Below are 14,376 nucleotides of genomic sequence, written 5' to 3'. Positions count from 1 at the left end.
GGATTTGGGGATAACTGAAATAACAATGGTGGCAGCAGAAATTATAACAGCGTATTTGTGGGAAGAAATATTTAGTCTGAAGGAGGGATTTGGGGGTGGGGTATGAATGCTCTCTAACTCTTCCTAACTTTAAGTGCTAAAGTGGAAGGGGATGCCTTGGTAGAGAGGGAGCAGGTTTCTTCTCACTAGGGACCTTTAAGTAAAGACTGGAATTATTGGATGGGCATAAAAATATCAGAATTTTAGAGTTGGAAGGGATCTCAGTGGGCCTAAAGTTCAAATCCTACCAGAAAAAAGAATCCCTTTTACAGCACATCAGGCATTTATATAGAGTATATTCAAGTTTGCAAAAATGCTTTTCATATATTGCTTATTTAAGGCTTTTAGGTAACAGTATATAGGTGAGGAAGCAGAGCCCCAGAGAACTTAATGATCTGTCCACGTTCACAAAGCTAGTTACGTGGCAGAACTGAGCTTTGAATCCAGGTTCCCTGACTCCAAATCCCGTGTTCTTTCCATTATACCATAGAGTTATTTTAAATAATTATGTTCTTAATACACAGAAGTTGTTTTCATGGATTTGAATGTCTCTTACTGAACTATACATTTCCTTGAAAACCCATGTGCTTGCTAGTTCTCATTAAATACCCCTCTCAATAATGAACAAAATATTCTGATTATTCAGTGTGGTTCAGCTTGCAATTTATTTATCTATTATTCTGCAAAATGTTCCTGAGATATGGTAGCAGTGGCCCATAACAAATTTGGTGGGGAAACGAAAGCAGAACTCTTAACAAAGTGTTCATCGCTAGGGGTTGTTGTCACAAAACAGGGTGGTCTAGCCTTGGTTGGTTTGCTCTCCTTCCCTTTCCATATATGTCCCGTTATGGTCTGTGAAGTATAAGAGGAGGTTATGAAGAAAAGCTCTAATTTATATGTCCCTTTTTAGGTTACAAAGCATTTTCTTTAAAAGAGTCATGTAAAGTAGGTAGTATACGCATTATTATACCTGTCTTACAGATAAGGATAAACTTTGGAAGTTAAGTTATTTGCCCAGATTTATTTGGCTAATAAGTAAGTGCCTAGAGTTGGTATTTGAATCCAGATCTCCTGACTCCAAATATAGTGCTCTTTCTACTACACAGAGTGTAACTGAGTTAAAGGGAAGAAGAAATTATCTTCCCATGTAACTTAACCTGTCCTCCCGCCATACAAATCTTCATTGTGAAAATAACACTGATTTGTGAAGCATATTAATGTGCCTACCGGGACACGGTTGCATATTGCATCTGGAGAGTTGAGTAGCATCTCCTGGACAAGGGCGTCCACTTTTGGATGGAGCTGGATTGTTACATATACGTTTCCGAGTTTTTTCTCCTCCTCCACAGGAAGTAGTACACCTGCTCCAAGTCTGCCAGTTTCCCCAGTTTCCATCCACTGTAAGCAAGTGTGGGAAGTAATATGGTTACCACTATTTACATTTATATGGCACTTTTCAGTTGCAGAGGGTTTTAAATACATCATTTCTTTGGTGATAATGTGTCAGAATAAAACAAATAGCTAATGTTATTTGCTCATGGTAATCTAACTTAGCCAATTTTTATTGTGCAATTTTAAGGATAAAATTAGTTCTGTGCCTTCGGATACCACCAGATATAATGACAGCCATTGCATAACCTCAGAAAATGTAAGCTGAATAGAAATCAAAAGCTCACCAGGACACATGTCAATATTGCATCTTTGGATCTGAGAATCTGCCCCAGCACATGCTCTTCCACCACTGGCTGGACGAGGATTGTCACAAGTGCGGTATCTCCTCATCTGACCTCCATTGCATGTCCTGCTGCAAGTTCCCCAACCACTCCATGGGCTCCAGCTACCATGAGCTGAAAACACAATGTTATTTGACATGAAGAAGAAAGTTCTGTCACTATGAGTTAGTAAATACTGAAGTATATTAAAGTGGTCATGGAAGCATTCATTAAGTTTAGCTGCGGTCCTGACTGGAGATAGGTACTGACTGAGGTAATTTCTTGAGATGTCTTCCAGTGATTCTATAATAATAATTAGGGTACTAGACACCAATTGTTTTCAGCCAAACTCACATTTGTGGGCATTCATTTACTTTTGGTCTCTACACTTTGGCTTTGTGACTAGAATGAAGCAAACAGATACCCAACACATGCATTAACAACAAGTAGTCATTAAGCTATCATGCATGTACTGCACTATATGACCTATACTTTGTAAAGCAAATTAAATAATATAATCTCTCCCAATACCAATCAAACAACATTTACTATATAATTTCTTCATTTAAAAATATTTTTGAGTCCACTATACAGGCAAGGCATTGTAACAAGTACTATACTATCCTTGTAAAGATTCATCAGAAGCCATTTATTTAGGAGAAAATTCTCCCCTGTCCCCTCCTCCTCTTCATCTGTCTCAACCAGGTTCTGATGACCCAATCCAAACCTGCCTGTCCCTTCTACTGTGCCCTCTGAAATTCCCACCCTATAGCAAACAAATTCCCTTTCATCCTGAACCTCTTTTACACTCTTTTTATCTATTAACCCTTATGGAGACCTGGCTCCCCCTGATAACTTTATACTCCTGGATATTCTCTGCAGCATTGACTGTATCTTCTCTCAGACTGCCTCATTCACTGAGTCTAGAAAGGGAGTAAGAATACTCCTTGCCCTCCATTATCACTTTGAGATATTCTGCCTTTGCCTCCTTCATTCAGTAACTCAGTAACCTTTCTTCTTTTTAAATCCATAATTAAATATTTCTGTGCAATTAAAATATTATCCCTCAGGTCATTCTCCGTCCTTTCTCAAGGAGTTCAGCGTCTGCCTCATCCTCTTCATCTCTTCCTCAACACCTATCCTTACACTAGGGAACTTTAATATCCCTGTGTTTATTCATGTTGGATATTAAAGTTTCCCTAATGTCCCATTTCTTCAATCTCCTTAAGCCTCTTACCTACTCTGCCACTCTACTTCAGCCACAGATGGGGATGGTCACATACTAGATCTTGCCATTATTCACAACAGTTATACTTCCCTAATTAGAAACTCAGACGTTTTCCTACCTGACCATAACATCCTATGATTACACCTTTCCCTATGCTTCACACTTTCTATACTTGTTCTCTCATTCCCTTCACTCTCCAGTACTTTCTCAAGCCATTACCTTGGTTCTGATTTCACTCTTCTCCTCCAATCTCAATACAGTGATTAGCCATTTTAATTCTATGCTGTCCTCTGTTCTTGAATTCCTTGTCCCTTTATCATATCACCCATTTTCTATTGCCAAACTTCATCCATAGTTGGATTCTGTCATTCTACTCCTCTGCTCCTATTCATGAGCTACTGAACAAAGTTGGAGGAAATCTCATAACCTTTCTTCCTGGGACTGTTTCAGATAAACCTGGGAAGATTTATTTGAACTGATACAAAGTAAAATGAAGAGAACATTTTATACAATAACAATGTCTATAAAGACAAACAATTGTGAAAGACTTAGAAACTCTAATCAACATGTAACCACCCATAATTTCAAAGGATTTATGATGAAATACACTGTGCACCTTCAGCCTTCAAACAGAGAGGTGATGATGGGCTTAAAGTGCAGACTGAAGCTTAGGTTTGTTGTTTTGTTTTAGACATAGCCAATGCAGGAATTTGTTTTGCTGGACTGTATATCTTTGTAACAGGTTTTATTTTTCTTGCTTTCTCAATTAGGATGGGAAGTGGCGGACAAGAGGTGGAAGGGAGAGAATTTGGATCTAAAAATAAAATTACATTTTAAAAAAGAAAGATAAGCAGTGAGGCAGCATGGTACAATAGAAAGAATGCTAAATTTGGAGTAAGATAAACTTGGGTTAGAAGTCTGGTTCTGACACTCACCACTTGTATGATTTTGGGCCAAGTCACTTAATACCATAGGCCTCATTTTCTTCATCTGTAAAATTAAAAGGTTGGACTACATGACCTTTGAAATCCCTTTTACCTCTACATCTGTGATTCCATAAATTATATAGGCAGAACTGGGGGTGGAGAAGAGACGAGGCTCCAAGTAGAGGAAACACTGTAGATCATGTTAGGGAAATATCTAGAAGTCCAGTTTTACTGGAATGCAGGAATGAAGGGGACTTGTAAGAGATAAAGCTGAAATAGTCATAGGTTAAGGGGACCTTGAATACCAATGGAAAGAATTTGTATTGTATTTAATAGGCATTAGGGGAAACGTAGATTTTTTCACTAGACTGGGAGAGGGTGTGCAACATGATCTGCAATGTAGTTAAGTAAGATTAATCTGGCAGTGGTGTGTAGGATGGACTAGAAGGGAGGTAGCAAGGAGACAATTTCACCAGACAGTTTTCCCGTGTATTGAAGGCAAAATGATATGGTCCAAATGAAAAATAATTTGTGCAGTCATGTAACAGAAAAGGATGGACCTAAGTATTTACAGGAAGAAAATAAACATGATGGAGAATCACTACTTCCCATACTTACTTGGACAAGGGTCACTATTACAGAAGTCAATCTGGACATCATTCCCTTCACATTTGTGTCCGCCATATGCAGGGGCTGGATCAGAGCAGTCCCTTGTTCTCTGCCTGGAGCCTCCTCCACAAGATACACTACAGGCACTCCAGCTGGCCCAGGGAGCCCATTTGCCATCCACTGGAAAAACATACAAAACCTTTTACTATCTGTAAAGATGATCAGTGCTATTAGTCTGAGTGATATTCTTGGAAGTATTGTTACAGAAGATCCCAGTTTGGACAGTACATAGCTAAGAAGATGATGTTTAATGGTTAGTATGATGGATTTGGAGTTAAGAAAACTGGGTTTAAATCTTCCTCTGACACTCTGTACTAGCTATGTAACTATGGGTCAAGTCACTCAACCATTCTGAGCCTCATTTATTCACATGGAACATGATGATAATACTAGAAGTACTGACTTCATAGTATTTAGAAATAATGCACATATAGTGTTTTTTAAACTTTGATGTGCTATACAAATGTCAATTATCATCAGTCATTGTCTTTTTATTTTTTAAAGGCATACATAAAATTTTTGTACCATACCTGGGCAGGGCCTTTCATTACAAACTTGCATTTGTGTTTCAGCTCCATCACAGTAGGCTCCATCAAATGATGGAGGAGGATTATTACATAACCTCATTCTTGTCTGAGTGCCTTTCCCGCAACTTTCACTACATGACCCCCAGGGCAGCCAAGTGCTCCATGCTCCTTGAACTGAGAACACACCAAGAGCAAAGTACTAGATTACAAAGGCATGTTTTTCTGTGTTTAAAAAAATTCAACAGAAACTGTAGTCATACAAACTAGTATATGTCCACACCAAAGACCTAAAATCACTAATTTTCTTTGGGACTGAAAAAAAAGGAACAAATTCTTTTTCATCTCAGTTCTATATGAGAACTTGTTGGTAGAGAAATTCTGAAATTCTATAGCTGACTTGATGCCAAAAAAAAATAAAAATGGTTCAAATAAGAAGCGTCCAGTCAAGCATTATTTAGTAACCTTTAAACAATAGCACAAAATTTTAAACTTAATTTAGTCAAGCTGGTATATGCAGGCACAGTCTGAATGCTTCCAGTGTCACCAGGCAATTTGTTCTCTCCATTAGCACATTACTGTCAGTGTGATGGAAAACAGTTGGGAGAAAGTAACAGCAACTACAAGTCGAAGGGTGACCTTGCTAAATGAGGTTGAAGTCAAAGTAGATTTTCCAGGAAGGAAAACTTAGGTTGAATGTTGGGGAGGTTCTATGTGTTAACAAAGCTGTTTTAATTCCATTATAAAGTTTGCATTTGCATTCACGATAAGATGATTATTTCCTTAGCGGTAACTCTTAAAATATTTTTTTCTCCATTACATAGCATTCATGAATTAAAATGTCCTGAATTAGACTCTAACACATTTCCTAAACAACAAGAAGAACTGACCAAAAGTTTCCAAGGAGATATATTAATGTTTTCCTTTTGGTATCTTTAATATATGACATCATTGGACTACATAACTGGAACAACATCATATATCCTGTCAGGTGGATGGATGCATGGAGTTGGGAATCAGAGTGACTTTTTACTCTGTGTAAATAATTGAGAATTGAATGCCTTTAATCGGTGGCAGGCCAACTTTCAGTGTTAAGAGGGTGTCCAGGATACTTGGCTCATACAGTGCTCCTGACTTCCATATGGAATGGTGGCACTGAAAACATCAGTTTCTCTAAGGGCTTTAATTAGTGTCTATGTGAAAATAGTGTGCTAGGGCTATTACACTGCAGATGAAAAGTATAGACAATAAACTAATTATTAACGTGTACCTAGCTTGATATGTCACCCTTCTGTGTTCTAGGGAAATTTCTATCCCTATAGCCAGCAGATTGTGTTGGAGCATCCTGTCCTTCAGACAGTGCTGGAGCCATACTGATAAAAACTTTTCTGGCATTCATTTTCTGTCATTTCAAGCTTTGGTCATTACAGTATATCTTATAGGCAGGTCACAGTTTCCTACAAGACAGTTTATGATATATTTGTTGCACTTTTGGATGGCTTCTGATTGAAAATTTTAGAGAAACACATTTAATACATTTGGTAAATTATATTTTAGGCTGTTACTTCAATGGTTATTTTTATTTTTGCAGATGACTAATGCCCTCCATCACACAGGAATTATTTTTCTCAGATAGAAGTATGGATAATTCCCAAATCTCCCCCAGATGCAGGGGTCCATCTTTACTCCTTTCACCTATAACCTTCTATCTATTTAGTATAGGTAGATGGGGGGGTCAGTGGCCACAGAAACAAAGCTTACTTAAAACCTCTCTTTTGGCATCTGTCACATTCTACCTCGGTTCATGTTTTACCTCTCCTATTAGTCTATAAGCTCCTTGAGGACAACAGTATGCCATCTTTATCTCCTACAGTACCCAGCACCCATTACTTTGTGCACAGTGGGCAATTAATATATGCTAGCTGAATGAAATGAATGATTAAATATCACAGGAAAGCAAGAGTTCTAGTTCTAGGTTCCATTACTCCTGTCTTTATTCTGACTTAGGGTGACCTCAGACAAGTCACCTTTGGGTCTCACTTTCCTTACTGGTAAAATGATAGACCAGAACATCTTTGAGCTGCTTTCCAGCTCTAGAATTCTTCAATTCTACAAAAAATCTGCCCCCAAATCTCTTTCATCAACTTTGTAAAAGAGAACAAGCCTAGGGACTATCTTTTTAGTTGAGGTATTTTTATATCCTACTTATGGCAAAACCCAAACATTTACAACCCCTCTATTCCCCTAGAACAGGGTTGAGGATATAGAATGAATGAACCTAAGAGTGGAGGTAAGAAAATGAAAAAGAAGGAAATACAATGACAAAGAACAGTATATTCACATCTTAGAGAAATATCAAGGCATAATGAATAGAGAGCCACCCTTATAGTCAGGAGGATGTAGATTTATGTCTGGTTTCTAAAATTTTGCACAGCGCCTGGCACAGAGTAGGCACTTAATAAAAGCTTGTCAACTTAATTTTACTTGAAACGTTTTGGCTGTGTGACCAGGGACAAATCACTTAATCTCTCAGTGGCTTGGGCATCCTTCTAAGACTCTTAAGTTATAGAGTTGCTGGGGGTTTCCACGCTGGAAGTACCTCTAATTCATGAAATAGGTCCAACCTGGGTGGAACATACACATTTTAATGTTACTGTGCATATTATTACCTGGACAAGGTTTAGTGTTACACATGAATATGTCCACAGCATTTCCTTCACACGACTTTCCATTATGCTGAGCTGGAGGATTATTACAAGTTCTGGTCCTGGTTCGGTTTCCTTGTCCACAAGTCCTTGTACACTCTTCCCAAGAGCTCCATTCTGACCAGTTGCCATCCACTAAATAAGGATGAAAAATTTCACCATCCAATCTATTTAAATTTAAGCTCTAAGGAAACCTCTAAGTATGACTAAGGTATGGGAATCTGAAAAATACATATCTCGAAGTGATTATCAAAATCTACCTGTAGGGAGCAGCTAGATGGCACAGTAGATAGAGTTCCAGTCTTGGAGTCAGGAGGACCTGAGTTCAAATCCAGTCTCAGACACATAACACTTACTAGCTGTGTGACTCTGGGCAAGTCACTTAACCCTGATTGCCTCAACAAAAAGCAATAAAATAAAATAAAATAAAAATAAAATCTACCTGGGCAAGGTTTGTTTTGACAGTTGCGCATTTCTGAATCTGGGCCTTGGCAAGTCTTCCCACCATTGGCTGGAAAAGGGTTGTTGCACTGACGAATCCTTTTCTGAACACCTTGACCACAGGTGACACTACAGGGTCTCCATTCAAACCATTCTGAAAACCCACCATGCACTGAAAACAAATCCACCTAAAGTCAGTTATGAATTCAGTGACTCAATTAAAAAACACATGTTAAGCAAGAAATTATGAAAGACTCTGAGAGACACATAAAAATAAGATCAAATACTATGGGAGTTCATAGGCAGAAAACACTTTTGCCAGAGGGAATCGGAAGAAAGCTTTATAACATCTGACATAGCCAACTGATGATTGGTAGGTTTCAGTAATGGAAATGGGTTGGAGGGTAGAGACACTTCTGCTTCTATACCCATCTTATCATCTTTGGTATCTCTCCTTTTTCCCAAAGGCTAATCCTTTAACCTTTGTTCTAAATCTCATTCCTCATTGCACCTCTTACGGAAAACTGGATCTCCTTTCTCATATTCCTTTTCATTGGTTGACTCAAATCTTTAAACTTTCACATAGGTTTCTCTTACCCTGAATATCATTCCCTTGATTGTCTCTCTCAATGTTTCCTCAAGATGTCATCATATTCCTTTGCTTCCTTTTATTACAAAATACCTCGAACTAGTGGCTAATACCAATTTTCCCTATTTCTATCCTCTTTCCTCACCACAAATTTGCTCCCTTTATTCCTTGTAATCTGAGTTGATGTTGCAGAATGAAAGGTCACATTTTAAGGAAAGCTGACAAACTGGAGCATGTCCAGAGGAGGTCAACTATAAGCAGATTGGAACCCATATTATTTGAAAAATAAGTACTGAAAGAACTGAGAATATTTAGCTTAAGGAAGAGAAACTTTGTGGGAATATGTTACTACTTTCAAGTATCTGAATGACAGTCACACTCAGGAAGACTTTGTAAGATTCCAATGAGCAGTACTAGGGTCAATGAGTAGAAATTATAGAAGGGTAGATTTTAGCACAGTGTAAAGAACTTTTAAAAAATTTATTAAGACAATTTTAGTCATCTCAAGTGGATCCTCATGAAGTATAATGAGTTCCTTCTCATTCTAGGTTTTAAATAATCTTCTGAACAATTGTTACATGAGGCTGTTGTAGAGGGTACTTATATTTTGGGCAGGGGTTGGATAAATGATCTCTAAAATCCTTTCCAAATCTAAAATTCTATGATTCTCTAAGGCAATCCCTATCCTAAAGAAACATATTATAATATAGAATTACAACAACAATAATAATAATAATAATAATTCAGCTATAAAAAGTAGTTATTTTATTCACCTTCAAGTGTCAGCCAAAATCTAAACTTCTACAAGAAGTCTTTCCCAGCCCTTTTAGATGCTACAACTATTTCCAATTTAACCTGTGTGTATCTTGTATGTACATAGCTGTGGGTATGTTGTCTCCCACTCTGGAGTATGAGCTACTTGAAGGTAGAGACTGTTTTTGCCTTTCTTTATGTACCCAGTGCTTAGCATAATGCCTGCCACATAGTGAGCACTTAATAAATGCTGTTGACTGGTTTGAGCTGTGCAATGATACACAGAACATTAAATGTAAAATGATAATAGGATGGTAACTTGTTCTAGGACCATTTCTATCTGTGCCCCATCAAATAAGATGAGAAACAATATTTTCTACTGCAATAATAGCAACGATAAGAAAAAGAGAACTAGCAGAAGAAATTCAAGTCATGTGGGTAAAGGATGAGATATATATCCTCCCTTGTATCCTGTCTGTTATTGGGGTTGTCCAGAAGATATTTTCAGTTAGTCTACAGAAGATAAGCTTACCTCCCAATATTCATTTAATTATAATTAATTAAATAATAAAAATTCATTAATTATTATAAAACATAAAAAATCATGTAATTAATAATTTTAGCCACCTGAGCAGTTTCCCACAGAATATGAAATATTTACGAATAATAGAATAGCAATTTATCCTCAGAGTGTTTCTATCTCAACTCCATCAAAAAAAGACAAGAATGAAGTAACATTAATAACAATGAAAACATAACTGACATTTACATAATACTTTAAGTTCTCACAATGCATTATATTATCTGATCATCACAACAACCCTGTAAGTGTTCTTAATTTACTCATTTTTTGTCTGACAAAGCCCATAGAGGTGGTGAATTGGCTGTGGTCACATAGCTAGTTAAGTATCAGAGAAGGCATTGACCTCGGACCTCACCTGAGAATAGTGCCTGGGACCTAGGAAGTACTTAATAAATGCTTGTTGAATTATGACTCTTCTGGCTCTCAGGCCAGCACTAAAAAAAGTAAGACATATACTCACGTAACTATAATACAAAACAATAGCACACAATGTTTATGTAATAGAGACATGCTCAGTAGTAGAAAGTCTGTATATTTAGAGGAAAGAGCACTGCAGTGGGACTTGAAGTCCTTTGTTCAAATCCTTCCTCTGACACATACTAGGTAGATGGACATGGACAAGTCTCTTTACCACTCTGAAATTCATCTTCGGCATCTAGAAAATGGGGAGTTGGATTTGGTAATTAACAAGTCATGTATGGTCTTCAAGAAAGCAGTTTAAACAGAATCCATTGTGCATAATTGAAAGAGATGAGGAAGGAGAAACTGCATATTTTTCTAGAATTCTGTCAGTGAAAGGGCGAAGAGATATAGTACAAGAGTTTAAGGGGATGAATGCTTAATTTTTTTTTTAAGATGAGGGATATCTAAATATATTTTCAAGCGAAGAGGAAGGAACTAACTGATAGAGAGGGAGAGACTTAAAATACAAATAAAAGTGGATGATTACATGATGAATATAACAAGCTTCCAGAATGCTGAAGATGGCTTAGCCTTAGAAAGGAGCACGGTCAGTTCTCAGAGACAGAAAAATGGGAGAAGAGGATGAGCAAAGATGGAGAAGTTTTCAGTTAGGAAGGAGAAACAAATGACATTGATATTTTCAGTAAATACTTACATATAAAGGGTATAGAGTTAAAACTATAAAAATTTAGGAATTTTATTGGGCCAGCTATCATGTAATTTAAGTGTAGAAAGTTGATCAAGGTAGTCACATTGAATTAGTGAGGTTATAGGGAGGTGAACCAATGTTTGGGATTCTGATTTCATCTCCCTGTGGAGGGTGCAGACTTGCCACTGACCCAGCTTAGATAGGATGAGGGAATCTCTTGGGCCTGGGTACTTTTTGATCCATTAGAAGCTCATTAAGGTTGAGAGATTAATTCTCAGGGATTAGAGGTTATTTGATTGGCCCAAACTTTTATGGGTAGGAGACACCATCTTGTACTGGTGCTACAAAAGGGCATCTTTAGGGCAGAATTGTCTCTTGGTTGAGTAGTATGAAGGATCCTGAAACAAGTACAAAAAAGCTAAGAGAAGGCCAAGGGGAAAAAAAACCAGAATTAGTCACTTGCTATTAAGTGTTTACTATGTACCAGGCAATCTGCTAGTGTCTTTCTCTCTGAAATTATTTTCCATCTGTTCTGTATATATCTTCTATACACTTATTTACTTACATACCATATTCCCCATTAGAATGAAAGCTTCTTGAGGGCAGAAATTGTTTTTGTCTTTCTTTGTATCCCCTCTTTGATATGATTATTGGGAAGGTTAAAAACTTTTTTTTTACCCCGAAAAGTTGGGCTGTGAACCTGATTTCCTGCCTATCAATTAAGACCAATCTGAATAGAAAACATTTTACTTAAGAGTGAAATAATTGAATTGATTTCATAAGATGAGGTTCACTGAGTTGATACTAGATGGCCAGGATCAGTTTATTTTGGAGTTTCTAAATGTTTAGTCTTGTGAATTAGGTGTTGAGCTCTGGGTGTATAAAACTGTACCTATAATATCGAACCTATCATATTACCATAGAGAAGCAGAAAAAGCATAAGAACTGATAGGTAGGTGACCTTAATAGTAACTAGTCCTTACGTCACCAACTTTGGGTAAGTCACTAGTGGATGGCATTATCATCTTAAAGGCAGAAGAAGATCTGGGTTTGAATCTCGCCTCTCATACTTACTAGCTGTGTGACCTTGGGCAAGTCATTTAATTGTTCTGAGCCTCAGTTTCTGCATCTGTAAAACAGAGATAATAATACCTGTAGTACCTACCTCACAGGGTTGTTGTGAAGGTTAAGTGAGATAATGTGTAAAAAGCACTTTGAAATCCTTAAAGCACTTCACAAATGCCTGCTGGTATTTTTCTCTATGGACAGATTTTGATATCTAAGATTTTTGTTCTATTCTAATATTCTATGATTTCATGATTCTACTGAAATCTTAAAAGTGCTTTAAGTAAAACAAGAGTCAGGATTCTTGCTGTACCATACATAGGATTTAAATGTCCTTAGCCTTTATGACCTAATACTCAGTTTTTTGGCTACTTACCCTGTATAGTGACTGGTACTCTGACGAGGACTGAGCCCATCAAGTTTCTAGCTACACATTCATAATCAGAGGTATCTTCTTTCTGAGCTACAGTAATCCGCAAGGAGTTGTTGGACAGTAGAGTAACTCGATCATCCCAGAAGAGGGGACGTCCTTGGCGAGACCATTCAATGGTTGGTGGAGGCTCTCCAGTTGCTTGGCAGTTCAGCATAATTGTGCTGCCAGCATTGGTAATAGTTTCCATTGGCTCAATAATGATAACTGGAGGACCTGATGAGAAATGCACAGAGATTTTTAGCTTTATCACACCTTATTTTAACAACAAAGTCAAAGTTTCACCTAAGCATAGAATAAAGATGATGTTACAACATTGGAGAAAAGACTGTCTGTCTGTGTGTGTCTCTCTCTCTCTCTCACACACACACACACACACACACACACACACACACACGCTAACTGACCCTCATAAAAACCTTTGCTATCATATTCCCACTGATACTAGCATGTTTTCATGACTTTTCTGTCTGATGACAGAGTCATCAGTCTGATGATTTTTTTTCTCCTTTAAGTATTCCTTAAAGAAATGAAAACTTCAGCCAAATTACATAAAAAAGTGGAATATACTCTGAAGTTCCACACATGTATATCTGAGTGGGTGAATATTGCCTTCTCTTTCTTTGATAACTTTTTAGGCAATAGACCTAAATAATTATAATATTATAAATATAATTATCCTTTATTAATAATTTGTAATGGATACAAAGCATTGACAATACATTCTTTGAGACTGTAATTAACATTTAAATGAAAAGTATTTTCTGTCAGTCAATGCAGTTTAGTTTAGCAAATGTAATTCAGTGGAATTGAACAAGTATTTATTGAGTCCTTATTATGTACTCAGCAATGTCCCAAGAATTATGGGAGATATAGACAAATAAATTATTGCTTACTTTCTCATATATCCTAGGATTTAGGGTTGGAAAAATCATCCAGTTCAATCCCTTCATCTATTGAGGAAAATGAGACCTAGACTGGTGAAGTGACTTGTCTAAGGCTATACAGGTACCAAGTAGCAGAGTCAACATTTGAACCCATCCTTTCTAACTCCAAATCCAGCCCTCTGCCTGTTATAACATATATGATGCCAAACAAAGATAATAGTAAAGTTTTAAAAGAATCATTTAGAAATGATAAAGACTTTTTTCACCTTGTTAATTTAAACACACTCTAGTGGCCAAAATCAAAAAAATGTTTGGCTAAAGAAGCAGGAAAATTCTAGGTAACGTTTCTTGATATGAATGACATTTAATTGGGTGGCTTACTCTGAAGTGTTAAAGTCATGCTGCGCTCCACCACACCGGCATCATTTGTAGCTATACATTTGTAGTCACCTGCATCTTCATTCTATAGAGAGAAAGGGTTTTGCAAAGATATGAACTCTACGTCATAACTTTTTCACGACATATTAGTATATAATGAGAGAGAATTTATGAGTGCAAAAATTTAAGAGAGCAAAATGCCTTCAATTTAGTATTGGAAAGTACAAAACTTTCTCAGACCAATTTTTAAAAAAATAACTTGTCCCTTCTCACGGAGTGTGTTGTTATTAAACAGAAAAGACAGCAACATTTTTTGGTACTCAATTGTTAGAGAAG

At 37.0% G+C, this 14,376-nt stretch overlaps 1 protein-coding gene across 1 annotated transcript in view; it reads right to left on the bottom strand.

Moving 5' to 3' along the window:
* The window catches only part of HMCN1 (hemicentin 1), a 514,295-nt gene that overhangs the window by 50,544 nt on the left and 449,375 nt on the right, over positions 1-14,376 (bottom strand). The window contains exons 86-93 of the mRNA XM_027868406.1: positions 14,044-14,125; positions 12,722-12,991; positions 8,246-8,416; positions 7,768-7,938; positions 5,105-5,275; positions 4,524-4,694; positions 1,716-1,886; positions 1,267-1,437 (exon numbers count right to left, since the gene is read on the bottom strand). Coding sequence (XP_027724207.1) covers positions 1,267-1,437; positions 1,716-1,886; positions 4,524-4,694; positions 5,105-5,275; positions 7,768-7,938; positions 8,246-8,416; positions 12,722-12,991; positions 14,044-14,125 — 1,378 coding nt within the window. The remainder of the gene's footprint in view (positions 1-1,266; positions 1,438-1,715; positions 1,887-4,523; positions 4,695-5,104; positions 5,276-7,767; positions 7,939-8,245; positions 8,417-12,721; positions 12,992-14,043; positions 14,126-14,376) is intronic.

The sequence above is a fragment of the Vombatus ursinus genome, unplaced genomic scaffold, assembly GCF_900497805.2.
Source record: "Vombatus ursinus unplaced genomic scaffold, bare-nosed wombat genome assembly UNPS02014789.1, whole genome shotgun sequence".
In the NCBI taxonomy this organism is placed as follows: Eukaryota; Metazoa; Chordata; class Mammalia; order Diprotodontia; family Vombatidae; genus Vombatus; species Vombatus ursinus.
Note: the sequence above shows the minus strand (reverse complement) of the source record. Positions and strands in the feature narration are given on the sequence as shown.